Genomic DNA, 22838 nt, shown 5'->3' on the forward strand with positions numbered 1-22838 from the left:
CCGGGGTTCCGGGCTGGCGCTGGCGGGCTCGGGGCTGATGCAACCCGGCGCCGTTGCGTCACCCGGAGCGGCGGCAGCTGCGGGCCCCGAGCTGGGCTTCGGCGGCCTTGCCGGGCTGGGCCTCCGCCCTCGCAGCGCTGGGCGATCCCGGGCGCGGCTTGCACCAGGCGCATTGCCGCTGCGAATTGTGCCCTCACAAAGCGGCCCCTCCGCCCTGTGGACCACCCCCCCGCCCCGCCCCGCCCGGGCACTTCCCCTTTTGCTCCCACCCCACCCCAGGGTCTTCCCCCGCCGCTCCCCCTTTCAGTCCCCAGACAGCCCGGCCTATTGGGCCCCACAACCTCCCCACCCTGGACCCCATCTCGGCTCCCAAGAAACGGTGGGAAGGATGCCCCTTTGCGAGCCCACCGGGCCGGATGCCCCTTTGCGAGCCCACCCGCACGGATGCCCCTTTATGAGCCCACCGGGAGGCAGAGGGGAGCCCTCCTTGACCCCGAGTGGGCCCCGGAGCCAGTGTTGTTCACAGTCCTGAGACCTCCGACTTGCACGGGACATCCTCAGCAAACGGGGAACGACGCCTTTGGAGACTCTGGGGGGGGGGGGGGGGTCCCAGCCCACTCCCCGCTGGCGGGACCCCAGCCCAGGTCCACTCTCTGCTGGGAGGAGGATCCCCGCCCAGGCGTCCTTCACACAGCCGGGCCCCGGGTTTGTTTTTGTTTTCGGACCCTGGACTGCCCGGGCCTTGCTGCTGAGACCCTCCCACCCTCTCGCCGAGGTGAAAGGGTGTGGAAATCCCGCGGCGTGGTGGGGCACGCCCGGTGCCCGTCCTGTTAGGGCGCCTGGTTTCGCCAGTAGGTCAGGAGCTGGAGAGCCCGGGGCGGCAGCAGGCGGAGGCGCAGGGGTGAACGTGTTCCTTGGCGGGCTTGGGAAAGTGCCCCAGATGCCAGGCCCAGGAAGATGGCCCAGTGGGGAAGGCACGGGGTTTTGCATACAAGGCTGACCCGGCTTGGATCCCCGGCACCCCACAGGGTCCCCTGAGCACCAAAGCAGGAGTAAGCCCTGAGCACCATTGGGTGTGGCCCCCAAACAAAATAGAGCGGGAAAAGTGTCTGGAGTTAGATGGTTCAAAAAACTAGAACACAGGCTTTGTGTGGGGGATCCTGGGGCTCCATCCCCCCAGCACCCAGCAGAAATGACAGGTGAGCATGGCCCAGTGTGACCCTCAAAGTGTCCCCAGCGCCTGTGACTTAAAATGAGTTCATCACGCACCTGCTCCAGAGCCTTAGGAATCGCAGTAGGAGCTGAGCACTGTTGGGGAGGAACGTGTCAGGGACCTCTCCTAGAGCTGGGGTCCCACCTGGGCCCTGCTGGCTGGCTTCAGCATTCCTCAGTGTGCGCCTGTGGTCTGCCCACTAACTGGCTACCCCTCACGGGGGGTTCTTTTACCCCCTACATCCCATCCCCTACACCCCGTAGCCCCCAACCTCACTTTCTCCCCAAGTCTGTCTCTGTGCCCCAGTTTTTCTCCTTTTCATTTTGTGCATTTCGGTTTTGGAGCGCCAGCCATGCTCAAAGGCTACTCCTGGCAGTGCTTGGGGCACCGGATGCAGTGCCAGGGGTCAGGTTGGGCCCAGCTGCATGCAAAGCAAGTGCCTTCATGCCTGGGCTCTCTCTGGCCTGCAGTTAGCGCCTTTCTATAAGAGCCCTGTGGGACTGCCAGATGATCTTGTTTTAACTGGATCATTTGCAAAAAAAAAAAAAAAAGAAAAGAAAAAGAAAATCCCACTTCCAAATACAGTCATGTTAGTAGATTCTGGGGGCTGAAATCTTTTTTTGAGGCTGTAATTTCATCCATAACAGCTTTAATGTAACAAAACTTAACAAAACTGTGTTCTTTCTTTTTTGTTTTAGTAGTAAGAAGGGAGGTGGCAATGGAGGTAACTTATTTCTCCTCTCACCTTCCTGCGATTGATTGATTGATTAATTGATTTTTTTTTTGGTGGAGTTGCAGCGCAGCTCATGGTACTCAGGGGTTACTCCTAGCTCTGTGCTCAGTAATTGCTCCTGGCGAAGCTTGAGGGACCATATGTGATGCCAGGGATTGAAACTGGATCAGCTGGTTCAAGGCAAACACTCTCTCCACTGTCTGCAGTTCGTTTTTGTCTGGCTTCCTGGGCACAGATTCGTGCCATGAGGCAGGGGCCTCACGAGTAGTTTAATACTTGACTGTTCCCCTCTGAAAACTTAATAAAAAGTTTGAACAAGGGGGTCAGAGAGAAAGCGCAAGGGTTAAAGTATCTGCCTTGCATGCTACCAACCCCAGTTTGAATCCTCGGCACTGTAGCGGGTTCCTGAGCACAAAGTCAGGAGTAATCCCTGTGCACTCCAGGGTATGGCTCACCCTCCCCTGCCCCAAGAAAAGTTTGAACAAGAAGCCCGAGATTTTATTTTTCAGTTGAAAGGACCCACCCATTTTGCAGCTGGCCCTGCTTCTCGTGTCTCAGGACGGAGGGACACACTGATGCCAGTCGGGCGAGCCTGGCCACTGCCGGGAAGCTAACCAGTGGGGGGTGGGCAGTGCTCTCTGTGCCTAAGATAGGAGCGGCTGAGATGTTGGGGGGAGGTGGCAGGGGTGGGTCCCCAGCAGGAGATAAGGCCTCTCTGGGAATTCAGTGTTCCGGACAGCGCTGCGGCACCCCGGGCCTCCGGCCTCCCGACCAGCCGCGCACAGCAGGAAGGAAGCGAGGGCAGGGTTCTTACCCAGGATTCTTACCCGGGAATACGCTCTCCATTTCCTGTGACTCCGCTCGTTGTTTCCCAGCAAGCGAATGCCTTGATTCCGCGTGCGGCCCTTGTACTAAAATATGAAATTCAAGTCAGCCAACATGCCAGGAACAGAATTGATAGGAAGCGTCTCTGGGCTTGGCTGGGATAAGACTGCTCACAAACCCAGAGGGTGGGCTGGAGCAAGGAAGGGGGGAGGCAGGCCCGGTGATCATCAGGGCTTCTCCTGACGTACCCTGCCTGCGCTTAATCTGGTTCGATCCCTGGCAATATATATGCGGTCCCCCGAGCACTGCCAAGAGTGACTCCTAAGCACAGAGCCAGGAGTAAACCCCGAGCACAGCTAGTGTGACACCCCGCAAAACACAAACAAAAATGCAGGAGGAAAAAACAATTCCCGAGTTTCCTACGTTTCTGATGGATTTGATAAACGGAGCCAGGTGGGCAGAGGAAAAGCCAGATTAAACTGGAGGGAGGAGGGAGAATTGGTGCCGAACTTTAAAATACGTGGGAGGTTCTGGAGAAATAGGATAGCAGGCAAGGTCAGCACCTGGCAGCCAACCTAGATTCCATCCCAGGCACCCCATATGGTCTGCCAAACCCTGCCAAGGGTCACCCTGAGCACCACTGAGTGACCCCCAGAGAAACAAAATAAACAACCCCGCAAAATACGTGGGATTCGTATAGAAATAGTGAGCTCAGAATTTTTACAGCTCTTTTACTGGTTAAAAGAGCTGTAAAGGGGCTGGAGCGATAGCACAGCGGGTAGGGCGTTTGCCTTGCACGCGGCCGACCCGGGTTCGATTCCCAGCATCCCATATGGTTCCCTGAGCACCGCCAGGGAGTGATTCCTGAGTGCAGAGCCAGGAGTAACCCCTGTGCACCGCCAGGTGTGACCCAAAAAGCAAAAAAAAAAAAAAAAAAAAAAAGAGCTGTAAAGTCAGTTTGAACAGCAGCCAATAGCTCGGTGATAAAACACGTGGCCGAAAGATAGACCACCTGTTTGCCACCGCCGCTGAAGGTACTTTTGAGCTAGGTTCTTAGGCGAGTGATGTGTCCCCACCATTCCACACCTGGGATATTGCTAGAATAACAGGTTTCTGTTTCCCCCCTGCCACTCCCCCCCTGCCTGTGTGGCAGATGATCGTCACTTTACTCATCTGGAGCTCTCTATGAGTGTGGACAGCGGGAGGTTCCCTGTGGAGGCCGACCCGGCAGTTTCTCCTACAGTCCTGCACACATCTACTGTGCCATCCTGCTGTTGACACGTCCAGGAAATTGCCCAGAGTTAGGGTTTGTGCAAGAGCAAGGACACCCGTGGCAATATTATTTGTAACGTTGCCCAATGCTGAGGACATGGCAGGCACCCATCACCCAGAGGCTGGATAACTAATCGTGCATCCATCCAATAGGATACCACCTTTTCCCCCTTCCGTGCTGGGGATCACGCCCAGGGGCTCACACATCCTAGGGAAGTGCTCTCCCAATGGGGCCCAATTCAGTCAGACCCCCAACAATTCAAGCTTCTACCAGAAACCTTGTATTTCAGGGCCATTTCTGAAACCCTCATAGGGTCCCACACAAGTCCAGAAAATGGTCCTCCTCTTAGCTCAAGGCTGTGCTGGTGCCTGCTGTACCAGAAGCAGTTTTTTTTTAACCCCCCCTTAAGTGAATTTCAAACCAAGTAGCTAGGGATGGGGAAGTATTTCTGTTTGAGAAAGAAAGGAGGCAAGATAGGTAGTTCCGACCTTTGAGGAGCGTTAACACAGAGGTAGAGGGGCTGGAGCGATAGCACAGCGGGTAGGGCGTTTGCCTTGCACGCGGCCGACCCGGGTTCGATTCCCAGCATCCCATATGGTCCTACAGCACTGCCGGGAGTAATTCCTGAGTGCAGAGCCAGGAGTAACCCCTGTGAGCTGCTGGGTGTGACCCAAAAAGGAAAAAAAAAAAAACCAGAGGTAAGAAAACCTTCTATGAATAACTATAGTAGCCACTGTGAATAGTCATACAAACAACAAGCATTAACTTAGAAAGAACTCAGCTCCCCATCAGTGGGTGAATGGGGAAAACAGTCGTACTCTATCCCGGTCACGCAATACTGTTGGGTGGTGAGAGGGGTGAAGTGGCTGGGGACAGAGCTCAGGGGTAGAGCACTTGCCTTGCTTGTGTGAGACACCACGTTGGATCCCTGGCACCACGAGAAAGAAAAAAAATCAAAGGAGAGAAGTCCTGTCACATGCCACGGTATGGGTCCTGGAAACCACGACGCTCAGTGGAAGAAGCCAGATGGCAAAGGCCCCGCGGAGTGGGATAGGAACAGCGGCATATCCAGAGCCAGCAAAGCCGGGCAGCAGCGAGGCACGTGGCTGCCAGGGCTCGGGGGTGGGGGGGCATTGCTGCTGGATGGGGAATTCGCACTGGGGTGATTGATGCACACAGGGGGAGCGAACTCACTGGCCTGCAGCCACAAATACAAAGCCCACCTTGAATAGCGGACTTCCTATGGTGCCTATTTACCACAATGCAAGCAAATCGAATAGCTAGACCTTACCGGTTTCCCGTGGTCTGTTGAATATGATTTCCCAGTCTTCCCTCCAGCAGAGGGAGGAGCCAAAATGGAAAAGGAGCACTGCACGCCAGAATCCCTCTTGGTTACCCCCAAAGGCTCTCAGGCCCTGCAGGGGCCAGAGATAGGTGGTGCCTACACACTTCATCTTTCTCCAGGTACTGAGTACCAGGTACTAAGTGCTGGGCACTAAGTATTGGGTACTAAGTGCTGGGTATTAAGTGTCAGGTACTGAGTGCCGGGTACTGAGTACCGGTGCTGTTTCAGGTGGCAGGGGTGCCACCTCCATCTTGATGGCTCTCTCTGGCTGCCCAGGTTTGACACTGTGATTTATTTGTAACGTTATTCACAGTTGAGTTTTAGGCATAGGATGTTCTAGCATCAGTCCCGCCACCCGTATCAACATTCCTCCCTCCCCCTCCCCCACCCCACCCCCGTGTCCCCAGTGTCCCTCTCACCCCAATGCCCAGCCTGCCTCTTTGACAGGCACATTTTGGAGTTTGGATGCTGTGGTCTGGACGTCTGCCGCCAGTGTTGTTGACTCTGGGGGTTGGATGTACAGCCCCGCCACTCCCCTCCGCCACGGACCAGATGGAGGCCCTCCGGATCTCACTTTAAAGAGAATAGAGAAGGGATCACTCAGTCAACGGTGGTTGGAGGGATCGCTGGGGACGGGAGATGTGTGCTGGAGGTAGATAAAGGACCCAACATGATGGCCTCTCAGTATCCATATTGCAAACCATAATGCCCAAAAGTAGAGAGGGAAACTGTCTGCCATAGAGGCAGGGGGAGGGGTGGGGAAGGAGATGGGGAGGGAGAGGGGTACTGGGGACATTGGTGGGGGAGAATGTGCACTGGTGGGGGGACGGGTGTTCGATCATTGTATGACTGAAACTCAAACATGAAAACTGTAACTGTATTTCACGGTGATCCAATTAAAAAAATAAAATGCAAGAATTATCATGATAAAAAAAAAAAGAGAGAGAGAGAGAGAAGAGAACCCAGGTTTGATTCCTAGCACTACAAGGTTGCCCCGGAGCACTGAGTTGAGGCGGGGGCTGGGAGTAGCCCCTGAGCATTGCCAGGCGTGACCCTAAAACTAAACAAAATAAAACGAAAAGAGAAAAACAAAACACTTCTTTAAGCTCTCTTGGACTTTTCTACCAACACAGCTGCTGTTCTCCACCTTCAGTGGAATTTTTCTTTGTGTTAACTTCTTTCTTTTCTCCCCCCTCACAAAACCTCCCGCTTCCCCAAACCGGTTTCAGATTAGATTTAGCATTTAGACACGGGCAGAAGAGGACAGAAATAGCTCAGAACAACATCCTTGTTCAAGTGGTGGAGCTTCTCGAGCCGCGAGAATTGCTTCGCGTTGGTCCTAGCCAGTGGTGCTTGGGGGTCGCCTCCTGGCTCAGGACTTGGGGGTGGCTCCTGGCGGTGCTTGGGGGGACCATGGGGAGAGGGGGTGGGTCGAACTTGAGCTTCTGCGGGAGCTCCAGCCCCGTCTCTGTCTCTTCACCCCAGATCCTCCGTGAATTTTGTTGAAGGCCCTTGCTCGTGTCTCAGTCAGTGGGCTCAGGGTCTTCCTCCCGCTTTTACGGACAGCTGTCAGACGCCTTTCATCCCTCTCACTCTCTCTCCGCTGACCGGGTCGGGCGTTCCTGCCCCGGCCCTCCACTCAGGCACGGAGGAATTCACCCAGGGCCCAGTCCCAGTAAACAGCCCTTCCCCTTCCTCCTTTGCACTTTGCCCTAATTCCCCAAAACGTTTATCAGCCTCTGGCTCTCTCCTGGGCAGGCAGCAGGAACCAGGGCAACACATGCTTCCCCCCCTCCTGGTGCCCTGTCTGCATCCCGGTAGTGCCACCTCAGCCTCTGACCGGAAGACTCAGCTGGCATCTAGGACTCCCCGGAGTTCTCTGGACTTCAACCCCATCCCCACAAGTTTCCTCGATGTCCCTGACCAGCTCCGTGACTCACATTCATGTTTACAGTGCTCAATGCCTCTTCCATTGATGTCATCTCTGCTCTTTGCCCACTGCCTATCAGGAGGATCCAGCCCTTGGTCATTCATTCATTCATTCATTCATTCATTCATTCATTCATTCATTTCACAAACATTTATTCGGTACTGACTACTCTGTGCTAAGCCCAGTGCTGGGTGTTAGGGTCCAAATAGGAATCGGGGGCCACAGAGATACTACAGGGGGTTAAGACTCTTGCTCTGCAAGCAGCCAACCCTGGGTCAGTCCCTGGCACCCCACAGGGTCACCTGAGCTCTGCCAGGAGGGACCCCGGAACACAGAGTCAGGAGTAAATCCTGAGAACTGTCGGGTACGATTCCCCCAAAAAAAGCCAAAAAAAAAAAAAGCAAGAAGCAGAGAGGGACTCACTGTGGGCAGACAAGTGCTCACACAGCCGTGCTCTCCAGGACGGTGCTGAAGCATCCCCATGGCAGCGGGCCACTGCCCGAGGCTTCCCGCCACCCCAGAACTGAGAACTTCACCCCAGTGGCCACTTTGGCGGAGCTCCTAGTCACACAGAAAACCTCCTCGACTCCGCTCCCAAGCCTTGCAGAATCTCGTGCGGCGGCACAGCCAGTCCGACCACCCTTTCCGCCGGCTCTCCGGACCCCCGTCTCTCCTCATCCTCCCCTAGCCGGCCCCTCTAGACCTCCCCGCCCCACCCGAGCTCACTCTGGCCTCACCAGCCCCGCCAAGCGTGTGTCTGAGGTGGTCACGTCCTTCAGCGGTCCCCCTTCATCCCCCAGCCCTGGCCTGTCCCCCGCTGCCATGGCAGCCCAGTCCCTGGGAACCACATCACCGGCTCCCCCCGTGTCTGCTTTCTGAGCAGGTGCTCAGGGGACCCACCGGGGGAGGCCACCAGGCCAGGTGACCTGAGAACATCGCATCGGGGGCTGCCAGACACGGGCTCTGAGGGCCGGCAGAATCCCAACACCCCCCCCCCACACACACACACAGGGGTGTTCATTTGTCGCTTCTAGGGCTGGAGAGAGTACCGCAGGGAAGGAGCAAACCCACCCGGGCCTGACCTCCGGCGTCCCTCAGCGTGCCCTGAGCAGAGCGATGCCTGAGCACTGAGCCAGGAGTAAGCCCTGAGCCCTGGCTCCCAAACAAACAAAAGCTAGTCATTTCTACTCCTCACTGCACTCATTTTTTTTCTGTGCATTTCCGCTCTCTCCCCTCTGACCTAGAAACACCCGCAGGCGTCTGGCCCCCCTCCCCCGCTAACGCAGACGCTTGCTGCTCGGTGTGCAGTCACAGTCTCCCCTCACCCAGCTCGGTGGGGCCAGGGGTCTTGAGCTGGGGCGTTAGAAGGCAGAGCCTCTCCTCCTCCTGCTGTGGTTTCCCTTCCTTTCCCCAGGAGCTGGGAGCGGCCGGCTGAGCTGGCGGCCTCCCGGGAGGGGTCAGGGGTGGTTGCTGTTGGCTTGTTTGGGAGCCACACCCGGCAGTGCTCGGAGTTGATCCTGGCTCTGGTTTAGGGATCACTCCTGGCAGTGCTCAGGGAACCCTCGGTGGGGGGTAGAACCCGGGTGGCTGCACGCAAGGCGAGGCCTTAGCCCCTGCACTCAGGAGGCACAGCGGGGCAGCAGACGGCGCTTCCCCGCGCACACGTGGCTGTGTCCAGACTCTAAAGAAAGCCCCAGGGCCCCAGGGATGTGGGGACACAACCCTAGAGAGGCCCAGGGACACATTGCAGAACAGCCGTCCCAAGCAAGGGGACACACACTGGGTCCCAGGAGGACGGCAAGGACCAGGGCTGGGCCATGTCTCTGTCCCCAACAGAGGGACAGGACCTGGACATGTTTCTCTGGGCCGCCCATCGAAGGACCAGGCAGGGGACATTGGCCCTGGGTGCAAGGAGAGGCCTGGACCCATCTATTAAGCTGCGTCCTAAACCCCGACTTCTTCAGCATCCGAGTTGCGTCTGCAAGTATTTCACACCATGCCCAAGGAGCCGGGCGCTCAGGGACACTCGCGCCTACTCTCAGCAGCACTTTCTCGCCGGGACAGGCCGGGAATCCTGGCTCTGGAAGATCCTGTACCTTCAGGCCCCTCCTCCTCCCGCCTGCCGTGCCCCTGCCTTGAGTCCTGTGGCCTCGGCAATCCCTGCAGTCCCCTCTCTGGGGTCCCTGCCCCCAAAGGCCTGACTCTGCCCTCTGACCTCTGAGTCTGCAAGGAGTGGCCAGCCTTGCAGCTAGGCCCTTCCACCTTCCTCTTTGGGGGCGGGGGGGGGGGGGAGGCACACCTGGCTATGCTCAGGCTCGGCACCCAGGGGTCTCTCCTGACAGGGCTTGGGGACCCTATGGGGTGCTGGGGTGGAACCCAGGTAGGCCACGTGCAAGATCTTACCCGCTGTACAACCTTCCCAGCCTCCACCGTCCCCGATCCTATTCGTCCTTGTCATGTTTCTCCACCTGCCACCCTCCTGCCCTAGGAAATCGGGCTGACTTCCTGTTCCCTAATCCCATGCCTCACTCGTGCCATGCTGAGAAGGCTTCTCCCGGCCCAGCCCCGACTCCCGTGCAGACCCGCCCAGTTCTGGTTCCAGCCATTTTCCATTTTCATAGACAATCGCAACGGAGTGCGGCCTCTCCGCATCCAGGGCAGTGACCCCATCTTCTGAGCTGGAATGAAACCCGCCGGCCCTTCCTCATCTTATTTCCCACGCCCGAGACAAGCAGCCTTCCGGCCTTTCAGCCCGTGGCCCTTCACCAGACTCTCCCTGGCGGGTGTCTTCTTCAGTGCGGTGGGGTGGGGGTGGGGAGCACACAGCCAGTATCACTCCGGGGTTACTCCTCTCTCTGCACTCAGAAACCATATGGGAGGTTGGGGATCGAACCTGGGTTGGCGGCGTGCATGGCAGGCGCCTTCCCTGCTGTCCAACTGCTCCGGGGCCCACACTCAAGTATTTTCAGGCCTCGAGTGTCTGGGCCGAAACTTAATCTAATTTATATACTTCTAATACAGCGATCATCAACATGTGGACGCTGACAAAAGTTTAAAAGTTTGATCATCTCATTGCAGCACTGTTCTTAGTAGCCGAAATCTGGAAACAACCCGAATGCCCAAGAACAGACGACTGGTTATAGAAACTTTGGTACATCTGCACAATGGAATACTATGCAGCTGTTAAGAGAGATGAAGTCATTTAAGTTTGCTTATAAGTGGATAGACATGGAGAGTATCATGCTAAGTGAAAAGAGAGGGACAGACATAGAAGGACTGCATTCATTTGTGGAGTATAGAATAACATCACATGAGGGTGACACCCAAGGACAATAGATACAAGGGCCAGGAAGATTGCTCCATAGTTGGCAGCCTGCCTCATGAGTGGGGAGAGAGGCAGATGGAATAGAGAAGGGATCACTAAGAAAATGATGGCTGGAGTGATCAGTCGGGATGGGAGATGTATGCTGAAAGTAGATAAAGGACCAAACACGATAACCTCCCAGTATCTGTATTGCAAACCATAATGCCCCAAAGTAGAGAGAGAGTGGGGGGGAAATTGTCTGCCATGGAGGCAGGGGGAGGGTGGGAAAGGGGGGTACTGGGAATATTGGTGGTGGGGAATGTGTCCTGGTGGAGGGATGGGTGTTTGATCATTGCGTGATTGTAACTCAAACATAAAAGTTTGTAACAGTATCTCACGATGATTCAATAAAATTTAAAAAATTTAAAGAAAAATTTAAAAGTAAGCTGGCTATGGCCAGTCAAACTGGAAAAAAAAAAAAGGTTCGATCATCTCTGGGTGTCTAACTGGCCCAGGGTTGCAAATTAAAAAGATCAACCTTCCTGATTCTCTACACAAAATGTGGGTTTTTTAAAGTTTTTTAAAGTGAGGGTCTAAGGAGCTACATGTGGAAAGAAAACAACAGGGGCACAGTGAGGAGGGGGCCGGGGGAGCCTCCCGCCCAGCCTGGCAAGAGGGTGGCTCTCCGCTCTGAGCTCTTCCTCTGGGGATCACCTCCCCCGGCCCCCCACCGCCCCTCAGGAGGCGTGGCCAGCAAGGGTTTCTGTGGCTTGGTGACCCAGTGGTTGCTTCCGGCCTTCCCTGAGCAAGCCCCAGGGGGGATGTGGCCCCAGGGGGGATGTGGTCGCTGGACTGGGGAACTGGGGGGCTGGGCAGATCAAAGCAGCATTTTTTTTTTTTTCTGACAGTCTGAGCCACTTACTGCCGGGAGCAAAACCTGCCTTCTTCAGGGGCAGTCAGGTGAGTCTTCTGGAACATTCCAGCCAGCCTCATCCCATTGACACCCACCTCCCCGCCTGACCCTCCCGGACAGCCAGGCGGATGGGGGAAAGGGAATCAGCCCCCAGTGGGGTGGCGGGGGGTGGGGGGGGCGGTTCCTCCTTTCCATACCCAGACCCCGAGTTGTCTGCTGGGGCGGGTACGGCCTCGCTGAGCTGCCGTGGGATTGGCACGAGGAGGCTGGACGCGGGTGACGCGAGGGGAGCAGGGCTGGAAGCCTCGCGGGCGGGCAGTCAGCTGCCCCCGAGGGAGGACCCCACCCACCTGCCCTCCGCAGAGGTTGCACCCCCACCACCCCTGAGCTCCTCAGCACGGGGCCGGAACCATCCAGGAGGGATTGTCGAGCTGGTTGCTTTTGGGGGCCGGGTAAGTTTCTCTGGAAAGGGGTGGTCAGAGGCCCAATAGGTCCTGTACCGCTGAGCACCTTAGAGAAGTGGGCCGCAGCCTCTGCCTTTCACCAGCAGGGGTGCAAGGTGACCCACCCCTCGCACCCCTGCTCACGGCTCCTGCAGGGCTGTAGCAATGGGGGCTGAGGGACGGGGGCTGCAGAACAAGCCTCCCCAGCCCCACCCCCCTCTCTGCCACGGCCCGGGTCTTGCTCAGCCGTGGCTGTGGGGACCAAACCATGGTCATCCGGGGCCAGCTGGCTGCTGCTGCCTCTTCTACTCCAGTGCTCTTGTTTCACAGACTGTGAGGCCTGGAGAGTTTTTTGTTGTTGTTGTTGTTGTTGTTTTTGGGTCACACCTGGCGATGCACAGGGGTTACTCCTGGCTCTGCACTCAGGAATCACCCCTGGTGTTGCTCAGGGGACCATATGGGATGCTGGGATTTGAACCCGGGTCGGCCGCGTGCAAGGCAAACGCCCTACCCGCTGTGCTGTCGCTCCAGCCCCCAGAGGCCCGGAGAGGTTAAGGGAAGTGTCTGCGGTCACACAGCCAGACCGTGGGAAGGAAAGAAGCTCAGAACTGCCCTGTGATTGTGGCACTTGATGGCTCCAGCTCTCAGCCGGCACTCAGATAGGAAAGACCTGGAGCCTTTGGGGGCCAGAGAGGAAGCGCAGTGGGTAGGGTTTGATCCCTGTCATCCCATAGGGCCCCCTGAGCCACGGTCAGGAGTAATTCCTGAGCACCTCAGGGTTAGTCCCCACTCCAACGCCCCCCCCCCCCAAAAAAAAAGATCAGAGCCTTTCATAAAAGACTTCAGAAATCAACCCCCGGAGCCTGTGGACACAGCCAGGAGAAAGCAAGTGGTCCCGAGCAGGTGATGAGGTAGAGAGGGACACGCTGACCCGCAGAGCCGCGGACATGCCCATCAGGCTGAGGCCGGCACTGGTCAGCTCTCTAAGCCCAGCACTGGGGACACTCATCTGTGACTCAGCGGTGTCAGGGCTGAGTTGGCGTTTTAGTTTCTTTGCTTGTTTGTTTGTTTTCATGTGCTTGGCTTCGTGGCTCACCCAAAGAGCTTTGCGTGGTGGCTGTTTTCACTGAGCTACTCTAGCTAAAACCGTGTAGGTCATTGCTAAGGTCTCTGATCTAGTGGTTTTTTTTTTTCTTTTTGGGTCACACCCAGTGATGCTCAGGGGTTACTCCTGGCTGTTACTCCTGGCTTTGCACTCAGGAATTACTCTTGGCAGTGCTCGGGGGACCATATGGGCAAGGCAAACGCCCTACCCGCTGTGCTAGCCATTGATGGCTGTCTCGGGAGGAGGGAGGGACATTGGCTCCCTGCTTGGGGCCGACTTGCCCCGTCTTGACCCACACCAGGCATTTCCCGGGCAGCTGGGTGGTGGAGCAGAAAGCAGAAAGGCAGAAATACTATTTTCTCCAGTCAGTCTCTCTCCCTCGGTCTCCACCTTAGCTTTCAACAGAGTGAAAATTTTGGATTTTTTTTTTTGTTTTGTTTCAGCATTCTTTAGGGCTGGAGCGATAGCACAGTGGGCAGGGCGTTTGCCTTGCATACGACTGACCCGTGTTCGATTCCTCCGCCCCTCTTGGAGAGCCCACAAGCTACAGAGAGTATCCCACCCGCACGGGAGAGCCTGGCAAGCTACCCATGGCAAATTCGACATGCCAAAAACAGTAACAACAAGCCTCACGATGAGAAGTTACTGGTGCCACCGAGCAAATCGATGAGCAATGGGATGACAGTGACAGTGACAGTGACAGCATTCTTTAAATGCCTGACGCCAGCATGCCCTGTTCCTGGACTGGGGTGCTCCTGAGGGCTGGGGAGGGAGCATCTACCAGCTGGCTTCCAGCATTCACGCGCTTCCAGAAGGACCTTTCCCAGCCAGGCACTGCCTTGTCTGTAGCCGAGGCAGGGGGTGGGAGTGGGGGCGCGGTGGGGGCTGGGGGGGCTGGCTCTGGTGTCCCCAGGAGCCCCACAGCTGCCCGGCCACTCTCCTCCCTCAGGCCCCGCTGTGGCAGGGAGAGTGGCCGCCAGCTGGAGCCTGCTGTCTGCCCTGGGGTGGCTGCGGCCAATCGGAGAGGACGGGCAGGAGCCCAAGGCTCCCCCTGCTCAGCGGCCAGATGGAGGGGAGATGGCTTTAACCTTCTCCCCAGAGCCGCGCTCCGCTTTCCCGCCCTCTAGAAAAGGTCTCCCTTGAATATGTTTGTCTCTTTCTCTCGTCTCACATTTCTCTAAGCAAATATCTTTAACAGGGGCTGGAGAGATAGCACAGCGGGTAGGGTGTTTGCCTTGCATGCAGCCGACCCAGGTTCGATCCTGGAATCCTATATGGGCCCCTGAGCACCGACAAAAGTAACTCTTTTTTCTCTCTCTCTCTCTTTTTCCTGCTTTTTGGACCACACCCAGCGATGCTCAGGGGTTACTCCTGGCTCTGCACTCAGGAATTACCCCTGGCGGTGCTCAGGGGACTCTATGGCATGCTGGGAATCGAACCCGGGTTAGCTGCATGCAAGGCAAATGCCCTACCCGCTGTGCTATCGCTCCAGCCCCCAAGAGTAATTCTTGAGTGTAGAGCCAGAAGTACCCCCTGAGCATCGCCAGGTGTGGCCCCAGACCAGGTCTGACTGCCTGGTGAGGCTGGAGGGACCTCAGGGTCCCTGCGGCAGGGGTGTTGGTAGCAGCCAACTTTACCAGTCACGGCCACACCAGGCACTTCCCCCGGTTGCCGCATGGTTTGTGCCAAAAGGTGGAGGCTCTATTTTCTCAAGGTTCCCTCCCTCCCCACCACTGCCCCAAGCCCCCTAACTTACTAGGCATTTAAAAGAGAAAAGGAACCAACGTAGAACAATTGGAGCCCATCACCCACAGAGAAGTATCTTTCAGTGAGGCTTGGTCCTGGGCATCTTTCTGGCGAGTCTCCGCGGGCAGTATTCCCACGGAAGGGTCACGGCCAAAGAATGCTGGCAAGTCACTGGCGGACCAAGAAACCATCGAAACACTGGAGACACATTATTGAGCATGAAGGGATTTGAGAGGTGGGGAGAGATATTTGCGTGGCCGGGCTGGACAGAGAGCACAGGGGTGAGGCATCGGCCTCGTCTGCTGACAACCCTGCTTCAACCCCATCAGCATCTCCAGGCCTGAGCCCTGAGCACAGAACCAGGAGTAAGCCCTGAGTGTCAGGGGTGTGGCCCCCCCCTCAAACCAATAAAGTAAAATAAAATAGAATTGAAAAATAAAGTTGCGTTCTTATGAGAAACTCAGGGAGCCCACAGCCCCCCCGCCCCCACCCCGGGGCCCCAGGGAGACACTCATTTCCCTGGGTCTGCCCCCACCCAGGGCTCTTGACCCCAATCGTGCAGAAACCAGACTGACACCTTCATTCTCTGCTAATTGACATCAAGAGAAAACTCGACAGGAACACTGGCTCTGAAGTGAATTTTCCATGCAATTCCACCTGCTGTTTCTCCAGCCCAGGGGACAGGTCCGAGGGTGTGGGGTCCAGCTGGGGGGGAGAGGAAGGGCCTCATTTCCCTCACGCACCAACACGCCTGGTCTTGTTCCCCCGCGCCCGCTGGGCTCCGGGTTCCGGGCAGGCACGGTCACGTCCGGATTATTGGCAGTAAAAGGTGAGCACGTTTTCCTGGTTCCCGCGGATCAGGACGACCGGGGGTCTGAGGTCCTGGGACAGGGTCTCCAGCCAGGCCATGTAGAGGGAGCTCGGACACTTCCCCTTCCTCCCGATGGGCAGCGTGCTGCAAGGCAGGAAAGGCGGGTTCCCACCGCGCCCAGCCCAGGGCCCCTCCCCACCCAGGCGGCTCCTGGCTGGGCTCCTGCCCAGCTGCCCCCTCCTCCTCCCCACCTCTAGGGTTGACCTGCTGTTCTCCCAAGGTCCTGCAGCCTCAGAGCATGGGGGGGGGGCGGCGGGGTGCACTCGGTGATGCTCAGAACTTCCTCCTGGCTCTGCGCTCAGGGATCACCCCTCCCCTGGTTGTGCTGGGCGGGGGGATAATGAATGCTGGGGGTTGAACCCAGGCCGGCTGCATGCGAGGCAAGTGCCCATCTGTGGTTCTCTCTCTCTCTCTCTCTCTCTCATCCCAAAGCTCTCTTTTGGTTTGGTTTGGGGGTCACACCCAGCAGCACTCAGCAGCATTTACTCCTCACTCTGTGCTCAGGGGTCACTCCTCGTGGGCTCAGAGGACCATGTGGGGCTACTGGGAGTGGGACCCGGGTTGGCCACATGCAAGGCAACAGCAACCGCCTTCCATGCTGTACTGTCTATCTCTCTGCCCACACCCCCCCCACCCCGAGCACTTCTAAGAAAGCCATAGTCCCTTACGTGTCCTGGAATCTGGTCCCCCACCTCCCCTCCTGCCCCCCTCAGCCTCACTCGCAGGGACAGGCTTTCTACTCCTGCAAAGGGAAAAGGCGACTTGCTCCAGCCTTGCTGAGGAACCGGGTTCCCGCTGGGGTCACACAGGCCGAGGGGGGGCCAATTCAAAGCAGGCGTCCCTGGTTTCTTTTATTGTTTGCTTTTGTTTGGGGGCTACACCTAGCGATGCTCAGGGGTTATGCTCCTGGCTCTGCACTCAGAGATCACTCTTGGTGGTGCTCAGGAGACCCTAGGGGATGCTGGAGATTCAATCCAGGTCAGCCGTGTGCAAGGCAAAGTGCCCTCCCCGCTGTACTGTCATTCCGGCCCCTTCCCAAGGTTCTTTTTTATTTTTAGTTTTATTTTTTTTTTATTTTTGGATCACACCCGGCAATGCACAGGGGTTACTCCTGGCTCTGCACTCAGGAATTACCCCTGGCAGTGCTCAGGGGACCATATGGGATGCTGGGAATGGAACCCAGGTCAGCCGTGTGCAAGGCAAATGCCCTACCTGCTGTGCTATTGCTCCAGCCCCTCCAGCCCCTTCCCAAGGTTCTTTATCAGGACACCCTCGACTGTCTTCACAGCCCTCCCCTCACAACACCCTGGGCTCACGTGGTCTCTGGCCTGCCTGCCATCACCCCCAGGGCCCACACTCACTGAGTGGGCTGCATCTGTCTTGCCCACAGGCGTGCCCCAGTGTCCAGGACCCAGATCTGATGCAGGGGGGATGGGCACTCAATGTGGTGAGGTGACCCCACCCTGGGCCACAGGGATCACGCCAGCCCTGCCCCTCCAGCCACTACATTCCGGTTCCAGCTGAGGGTCGGGCCTGGCTCCGGCCCATCTGGTCAGGCCTGGGAGTGGGGGGCCCTGGGGGCTCCAGAAGGTTCCTGGTTCGAATCACCGCCCTGGATGAGCACCGTGATACCCGGGTTCTGCTCAGTGAGTGTCCAGGGGCATTTCAGGAGGTGACCTTTCCAGCACCCGGACATTCCAGCGGTGCCTGGGTGCCCCGTGGGACACCGGTCCTCCCAGGGGACCGCACGTTGTGCTGTAGTTCCCCAAAGGGCCCTGGCTATTTCAGTGCAGCCTCTAAGCCAGCCTGGGCCCAGGGTGACTCTGGCCTCCTTGTCGGCTGAGGAGACGCTGTCCCAGCCTGCAGCCATCGACCCACTGCCTGGAGTATCGAGGCCTTCCCCTCCCGAACGTGAGCATGCCCAGTGGGCCCTCGCTGAGCTGGGCGACCCCACGCAGGGTCTCAGTCGGCGCCTGTGATTACTATCCAACAGGAAACAGCCACGTGTCATGGCGGGGAGTAGAGGTGGTGCACGGGATCTTCCCAGGCCAACACCTCAAGATGGGGGCCCCCTGCACACGGGGCACTTATTTAAAATCCTTCGATGGGGCTGGAGCAATAGCACAGCAGGGAGGGCGTTTGCCTTGCACACGGCCGACCCGGGTTCAATTCCCAGCATCCCATAGGGTCCCCGGAGCACCGCCAGGAGTGATTCCTGAGTGCAGAGCCAGGAGTGACCCCTGTACATCACTGGGTGTGACCCAAAAGGCAAAAATAAATAAATAAGTAAATAAATAAAATCCTTCGAACTTCACATGGGGCCATCACCGTCTTCCTTCAGGAAGTCATGCTGGTGGTGGTGGTGAGATGGGGGGAGCATGCCTGGCATGAGGGCCACATGCAGGCATGCAGCAGGCCCAGGCTTGACCCCCCAACACCACACGATCCCCTGAACATTGCCAGGAGGGAGCCCTGAGAACGGAGCCGGAAGTAGCTCCTAAGTCCTGGCAAGTGTGGTCACCCCAAACCCAAACCCAAATAAATAGACAGCAAAGTCTGGGCCTGGGGGCTGGTCCCGAGGGCTGGAGCACATACTCTGCGTACAGGGAAACGGGATTTGACCCCCAGCATCTCACGGTCCCCTGAAGTGGACCCCCCCGCAAATAAATGATTTATAATTTTGTAATTAAAATTGTAAAATAAAAAGTAAGATCCCTGGGATGGAGGTTGGAGGGATAGTACAGCGGGGAGGGCTATAGTATAGCGGGCCTTGTCTGTGGCTGACCCGGGTTCGATTCCCAGCATCCTATCTGGTCCCCCGAGCACCGCCAGGAGTGATTCCTGAGTGCAGAGGCAGGAGTAACCCCTGTACATCTCCGGGTGTGACCCAAAAAGGGGGAAAAAAATAAAAGATGCCTGGACTGGAGATGCAGCTCAGCAGGAGAGCATGTGGCTTGCAGGTGTGGGAGTAGGGGTTCAATTCCCAGCACTGAAAATATGATTGGTGAAGGCGGGACAGTGTTCCATTAAACTAGTGTTCCTGGAGGCAGGAGACGTCGTTGTTCAGTGGCTTTCCTGAGAGAGTCGAGTGGGGATGTTTAAAGCCAGTTTTGCAGGTTGAATTGCGTGGTCCCAGGCCAAGGGCAGCCTCTGAGAGGGGGCTCAGAGAGCACATCCTTTCCAGAGGCAGGATTTAGAGACTCCAGAGGGGGCTGTGTTTTAGGGGCAGGGACCACCCATCACCCTGCGGCAGGTTTTTGGCAGGAAGGGCCCACCGTGGGGCGACTGTGCCTGGAGGAGCCAGCAGCTCCTTCTGCTACCACTTTCCACTACAATTCCCGTGGCTTGAGCCCCGCCCACTGCAGGGCCAGAGCTGAGCTTCTCCGTTCCAGGGAGAGCTGCCCAGAACAAGGGGGCTTTTCTTTTGGAACTGCATCTCAGCTGCAGAGGATAGCACACCAGGTAGGGTGCTTGCCTTGCATAACGCCGACCCGGGTTCGATTCCTCCGTCCCTCTTGGAGAGCCTGGCAAGCTACCGAGAGTATCCCGTCTGCACAGCAGGGCCTGGCAAGCTCCCCGTGGTGTATTCGATATGCCAAAAACAGTAACAACAAGTCTCACAATGGAGACGTTACTGGTGCCCGCTCAGCAATCGATGAGCAACGTGATGACAGTGCGACAGTGCTACAGCGGCAGAGGAAGGCAGCCTTGGACCTGAGCTGGATGCAGAAGACCAGCGGGCTCCTCTGCTCTCCTCCCCGATTCCCTTCTCCTCCACAGTGCGTGCTGGGGGAGGGATGAGGGACCCCCTCACCCAGACCCGCGTTACAGAGTTTTGAAAATAAATAAGGCGCCACGATGCCATGGGTCCCAGAGAGTCTCCGCTGAGGAAATGCAACGTTGATTTTTTCTTTTTTTACCACTTTGAAGGTGATTGTTTGGCTCTGAGGAAGGAATCTTGGTAGGTGAAAAGGGGGTGCCTGGCGCCCAAAGTGAGATTAGCCACAGGTGATGGGTCTGTGGGGGTTGGGCTGGCCTTGCAGCGGGTTGGGGTCAGCTCCGGGCCCCATCAGAAGCTCTGCTAAGGAGCAAACACTCCCCTAGTGGGCAGGAGGGGGCTGCACCCAGCCTGGCCCGAGCACTCAGTGTCCCCAACCCCAGACTCTCCCCTACCCCGTCCTCCCCCACCCCTGCCCTGCTCCCCCCACTCCCGCTCAGAACTTCTGCCTCCACCCAGACAGGATCTAGTGGCAGGGTGGGAGGGAGCCGGGGTCCCTGAGGCAAGCCCCCTTTCCCAGCGGCCCCCGGGGGTGCTGACGGAGGAGACCCCCAAAAGGAACTCTCCTCAGGGCTGTGGGTGGGCGCTCCATCAGAGGCGGACACAGAGCAGCAGCCGTCTGTGCTCAGTACCCAAGTCGTTGAGTCACAGACCCCGTGAGGCTGGGGGATGGGGAGTCCCTGTGCACCATGGGGTGGGGGACGGAGGGGACTGGGGGGTCCATGTCCTGCAGGTGGGGTGGGGTGACCTGGTGGCGTCCCAGAAGGAAATTCCTCCCTTCACTCCTGGGAATCGGCTCCTTTGAGGAACACACCTAGAATGGCATGGCTAGCTGACCTCGGGGAGTGTGGGAGGGGCACCCAGGGCTCCCGCAGCTCGGCCGGCGGGCACTCGCCCGGGCACCCAGGGGCACTGGCCAGGTCTCAAGGGAGGCTAGGGCAGCTGCGCCCACACAGAGCCCTTCCAGCCTGGGCCTAGAACATTCTCTGAGCGTTTCAGCCAGACGCTCGGAGTGACCCCGGGTCCTTCCTCACCAAGGTCCCCTCAAGGGATCTCAGAGGTTCTTTGCACCACAGCCGAGTGTCCTGAGGCCCCAGGAAGCACCAGCCCGGCTGAGCCTGAGCCTGGGGGCGCCCCAGATTGAGTCGGGACCAGATGTGGAAGGTCCCATGCTGGCTCCTGCCTCGCTGGCCCCCTCTGGCAGCTCCTGTCGTTCCCGGGCTTCTGGGATGTCCCGCGCTGGGCCCAGGGCGTGAGCACCCAGGTTCTGCGGCCAGGAGAAGTCGCTCCTGTCTCGGCCAGCACCTCCTTCCGTCCCAGCTGGTGTCTCTCTCAGGGAGCCCCCGGCCGGCGGGGCTGACCGTTCTCTCCCTTCCAGCCCCCGAGACGCCAGAGTCCCGCTGGGACACCCCGCCCCAGCTGTGGCCGCCTACCCGGCTCTCATCTGCTCAGCCTCTAATGGACACGGTGAAGGCCCAGAGGGCGGGTCTGGTAGGCCCGGAACCTGGACACGGGCAGGGAGGAGCCTGGACACGGGGCAGGACAGAGCCTGGACACGGGCAGGGAGGAGCCTGGACATGAGCAGGACCAGAGCCTGGACATGGGCAGGACAAAGCCTGGACACGGGCAGGGAGGAGCCTGGACACGGGCAGGGGGAGCCTGGACACGGGGCAGGACCAGAGCCTGGACACAGGCAGGACAGAGCCTGGACACGGGGCAGGACGGAGCCTGGACACGGGCAGGACAGAGCCTGAACACGGGCAGGATAGAGCCTGGACACGGGCAGGGAGGAGCCTGGACATGGGCAGTGAGGAGCCTGGACACAGGGCCTACTTTTGCTGGCCAGGCTTGGCCCAGCATCACTTGGGCTGGCCCATGGCCAAGGGGGCGATTTCCCAACCCCCTGAGAATGGGTTTTTCATCTACCATGAGCCAGCGTCCCTCTGCCAAGGCCGAGCATGGCAGAAAAACGTGACTGAAGGAGACAGTGACTCAGGGGTCCGTGATGGGACCTGGCATCAGTGAGACCCAGTTGGCACTGGGGCAGATCACAGCTGGCACAGCAGACACACGTGAGGAGGTTGGGGGCCTCAGCCCAGGCCTGGCCCTGAGCCCCACCCACAGCTGACGCCCGGCAGCCCCTGGCCACCCCCTGGCCACCCCTGGCCACCCGCTTCTCCTCAGCCCAGAGCTGCTCACATGACGACGAGGGCCGCGTCTCGGGAGTAATCCAGCAGGATCTCATTCAGTCTCACCTGCCGCAGGGACTGTGCGGGGACAAGCGCCCGGTTACTCCCTCCCCCTCCAGCACCCCTCCCTCCCCACCCCCCGCCAGACCAGGGGTCCCTAACCTGAATTAGGGACCCTCACACTTGGCGGGAAGGACACTCAGTACTGCCACCGAGTGTCCAACTCACCTCCCCGGGGGTCTCTGCCCAGCCTTAAGGCCAGAGGGGCAGGGCAGGGCACGGTGCAGGGCTCAAGTGACCACTCAGGGGGCCGGAGACAGCCGAGGGGGCTGAGTGCAGGAGGCCGTGCTCCACCCCGAACCCTGTGGTTCCCCCAGCACTGCCAGGCGTGGCCCCCGAAGGCAAAATGAACAAACAAAACCCCAAGCCTGGGGACGGGAGCCATAGTCCAGCAGGTAGGGCCTCCCGTGTGGTGGAGGCGGCTTCCGTCCCGCCATCCCATGCGGTCCCGGAGCACCGCCAGGAGTAATTCCTGAGTGCAGAGCCAGGACTCACCCCTGAGCACTGCTGGGTGTGCACCGCCCCTCCCCTTCCAAAAAGAACTAGATTTTTATTTGTTTTTTGTTTTTCTTTTTGGGTCACACCCGGTGATGCACAGGGGTTACCTCCTGGCTCTGCACTCAGGAATCACCCCTGGCGGTGCTCAGGGGAATGCTGGGAATCGAACCTGGGTTGGCCGCGTGCAAGGCAAACGCCCTCCCCGCTGTGCTGTCGCTCCAGGCCCCAAGAACTATATTTTTAAAGCATTTAAAAACAAACCAACCTGAAGCTCAGCCGTGAGAATCGACAGCAGAGAGAAGCTGAGCTCCCGAGAGCTTCACCAGCTTCCCCTGGCGGGAGCCCAGCAGGGGCTGGTGCAACGCACAGAGCAGAGGCCCCACGGGTGAGGGAGGAGCACCTCGGGGCACCCCTGCATGTCCTGGGCCCTGCCATGGTCCCCGCCCGGCTGCCAGTGTGTGAGCTCTGCAGCGGGGTCGATGGGCCCCTGGGGAGTGCCCCGAAGCCTGGGTGGGCTGGGAGCGGGGGCGGGGGGGATTCCCTGCCACCCCACATGTTCTTTTCATTGTATTTTTGGTTTGTTTTGGGGGAGCTGCACCCAGTGGTGCTCAG

At 58.2% G+C, this 22838-nt stretch overlaps 1 protein-coding gene across 3 annotated transcripts in view; it reads right to left on the reverse strand.

The window, feature by feature from the left end:
• Positions 1-15544: 15544 nt before the first annotated feature.
• SLC12A3 (solute carrier family 12 member 3) overlaps positions 15545-22838 on the reverse strand; it is a 33165-nt gene continuing 25871 nt past the window's right edge. For all 3 annotated transcript variants that reach the window (XM_055145899.1, XM_055145900.1, XM_004600649.2), the window contains exons 25-26: positions 21679-21746; positions 15545-15785 (exon numbers count right to left, since the gene is read on the reverse strand). In XM_055145899.1, the coding sequence (XP_055001874.1) occupies positions 15644-15785; positions 21679-21746 (210 nt within the window). In that variant the 3' untranslated portion in view covers positions 15545-15643. The remainder of the gene's footprint in view (positions 15786-21678; positions 21747-22838) is intronic.

This window comes from Sorex araneus, chromosome 8 (assembly GCF_027595985.1).
Source record: "Sorex araneus isolate mSorAra2 chromosome 8, mSorAra2.pri, whole genome shotgun sequence".
In the NCBI taxonomy this organism is placed as follows: Eukaryota; Metazoa; Chordata; class Mammalia; order Eulipotyphla; family Soricidae; genus Sorex; species Sorex araneus.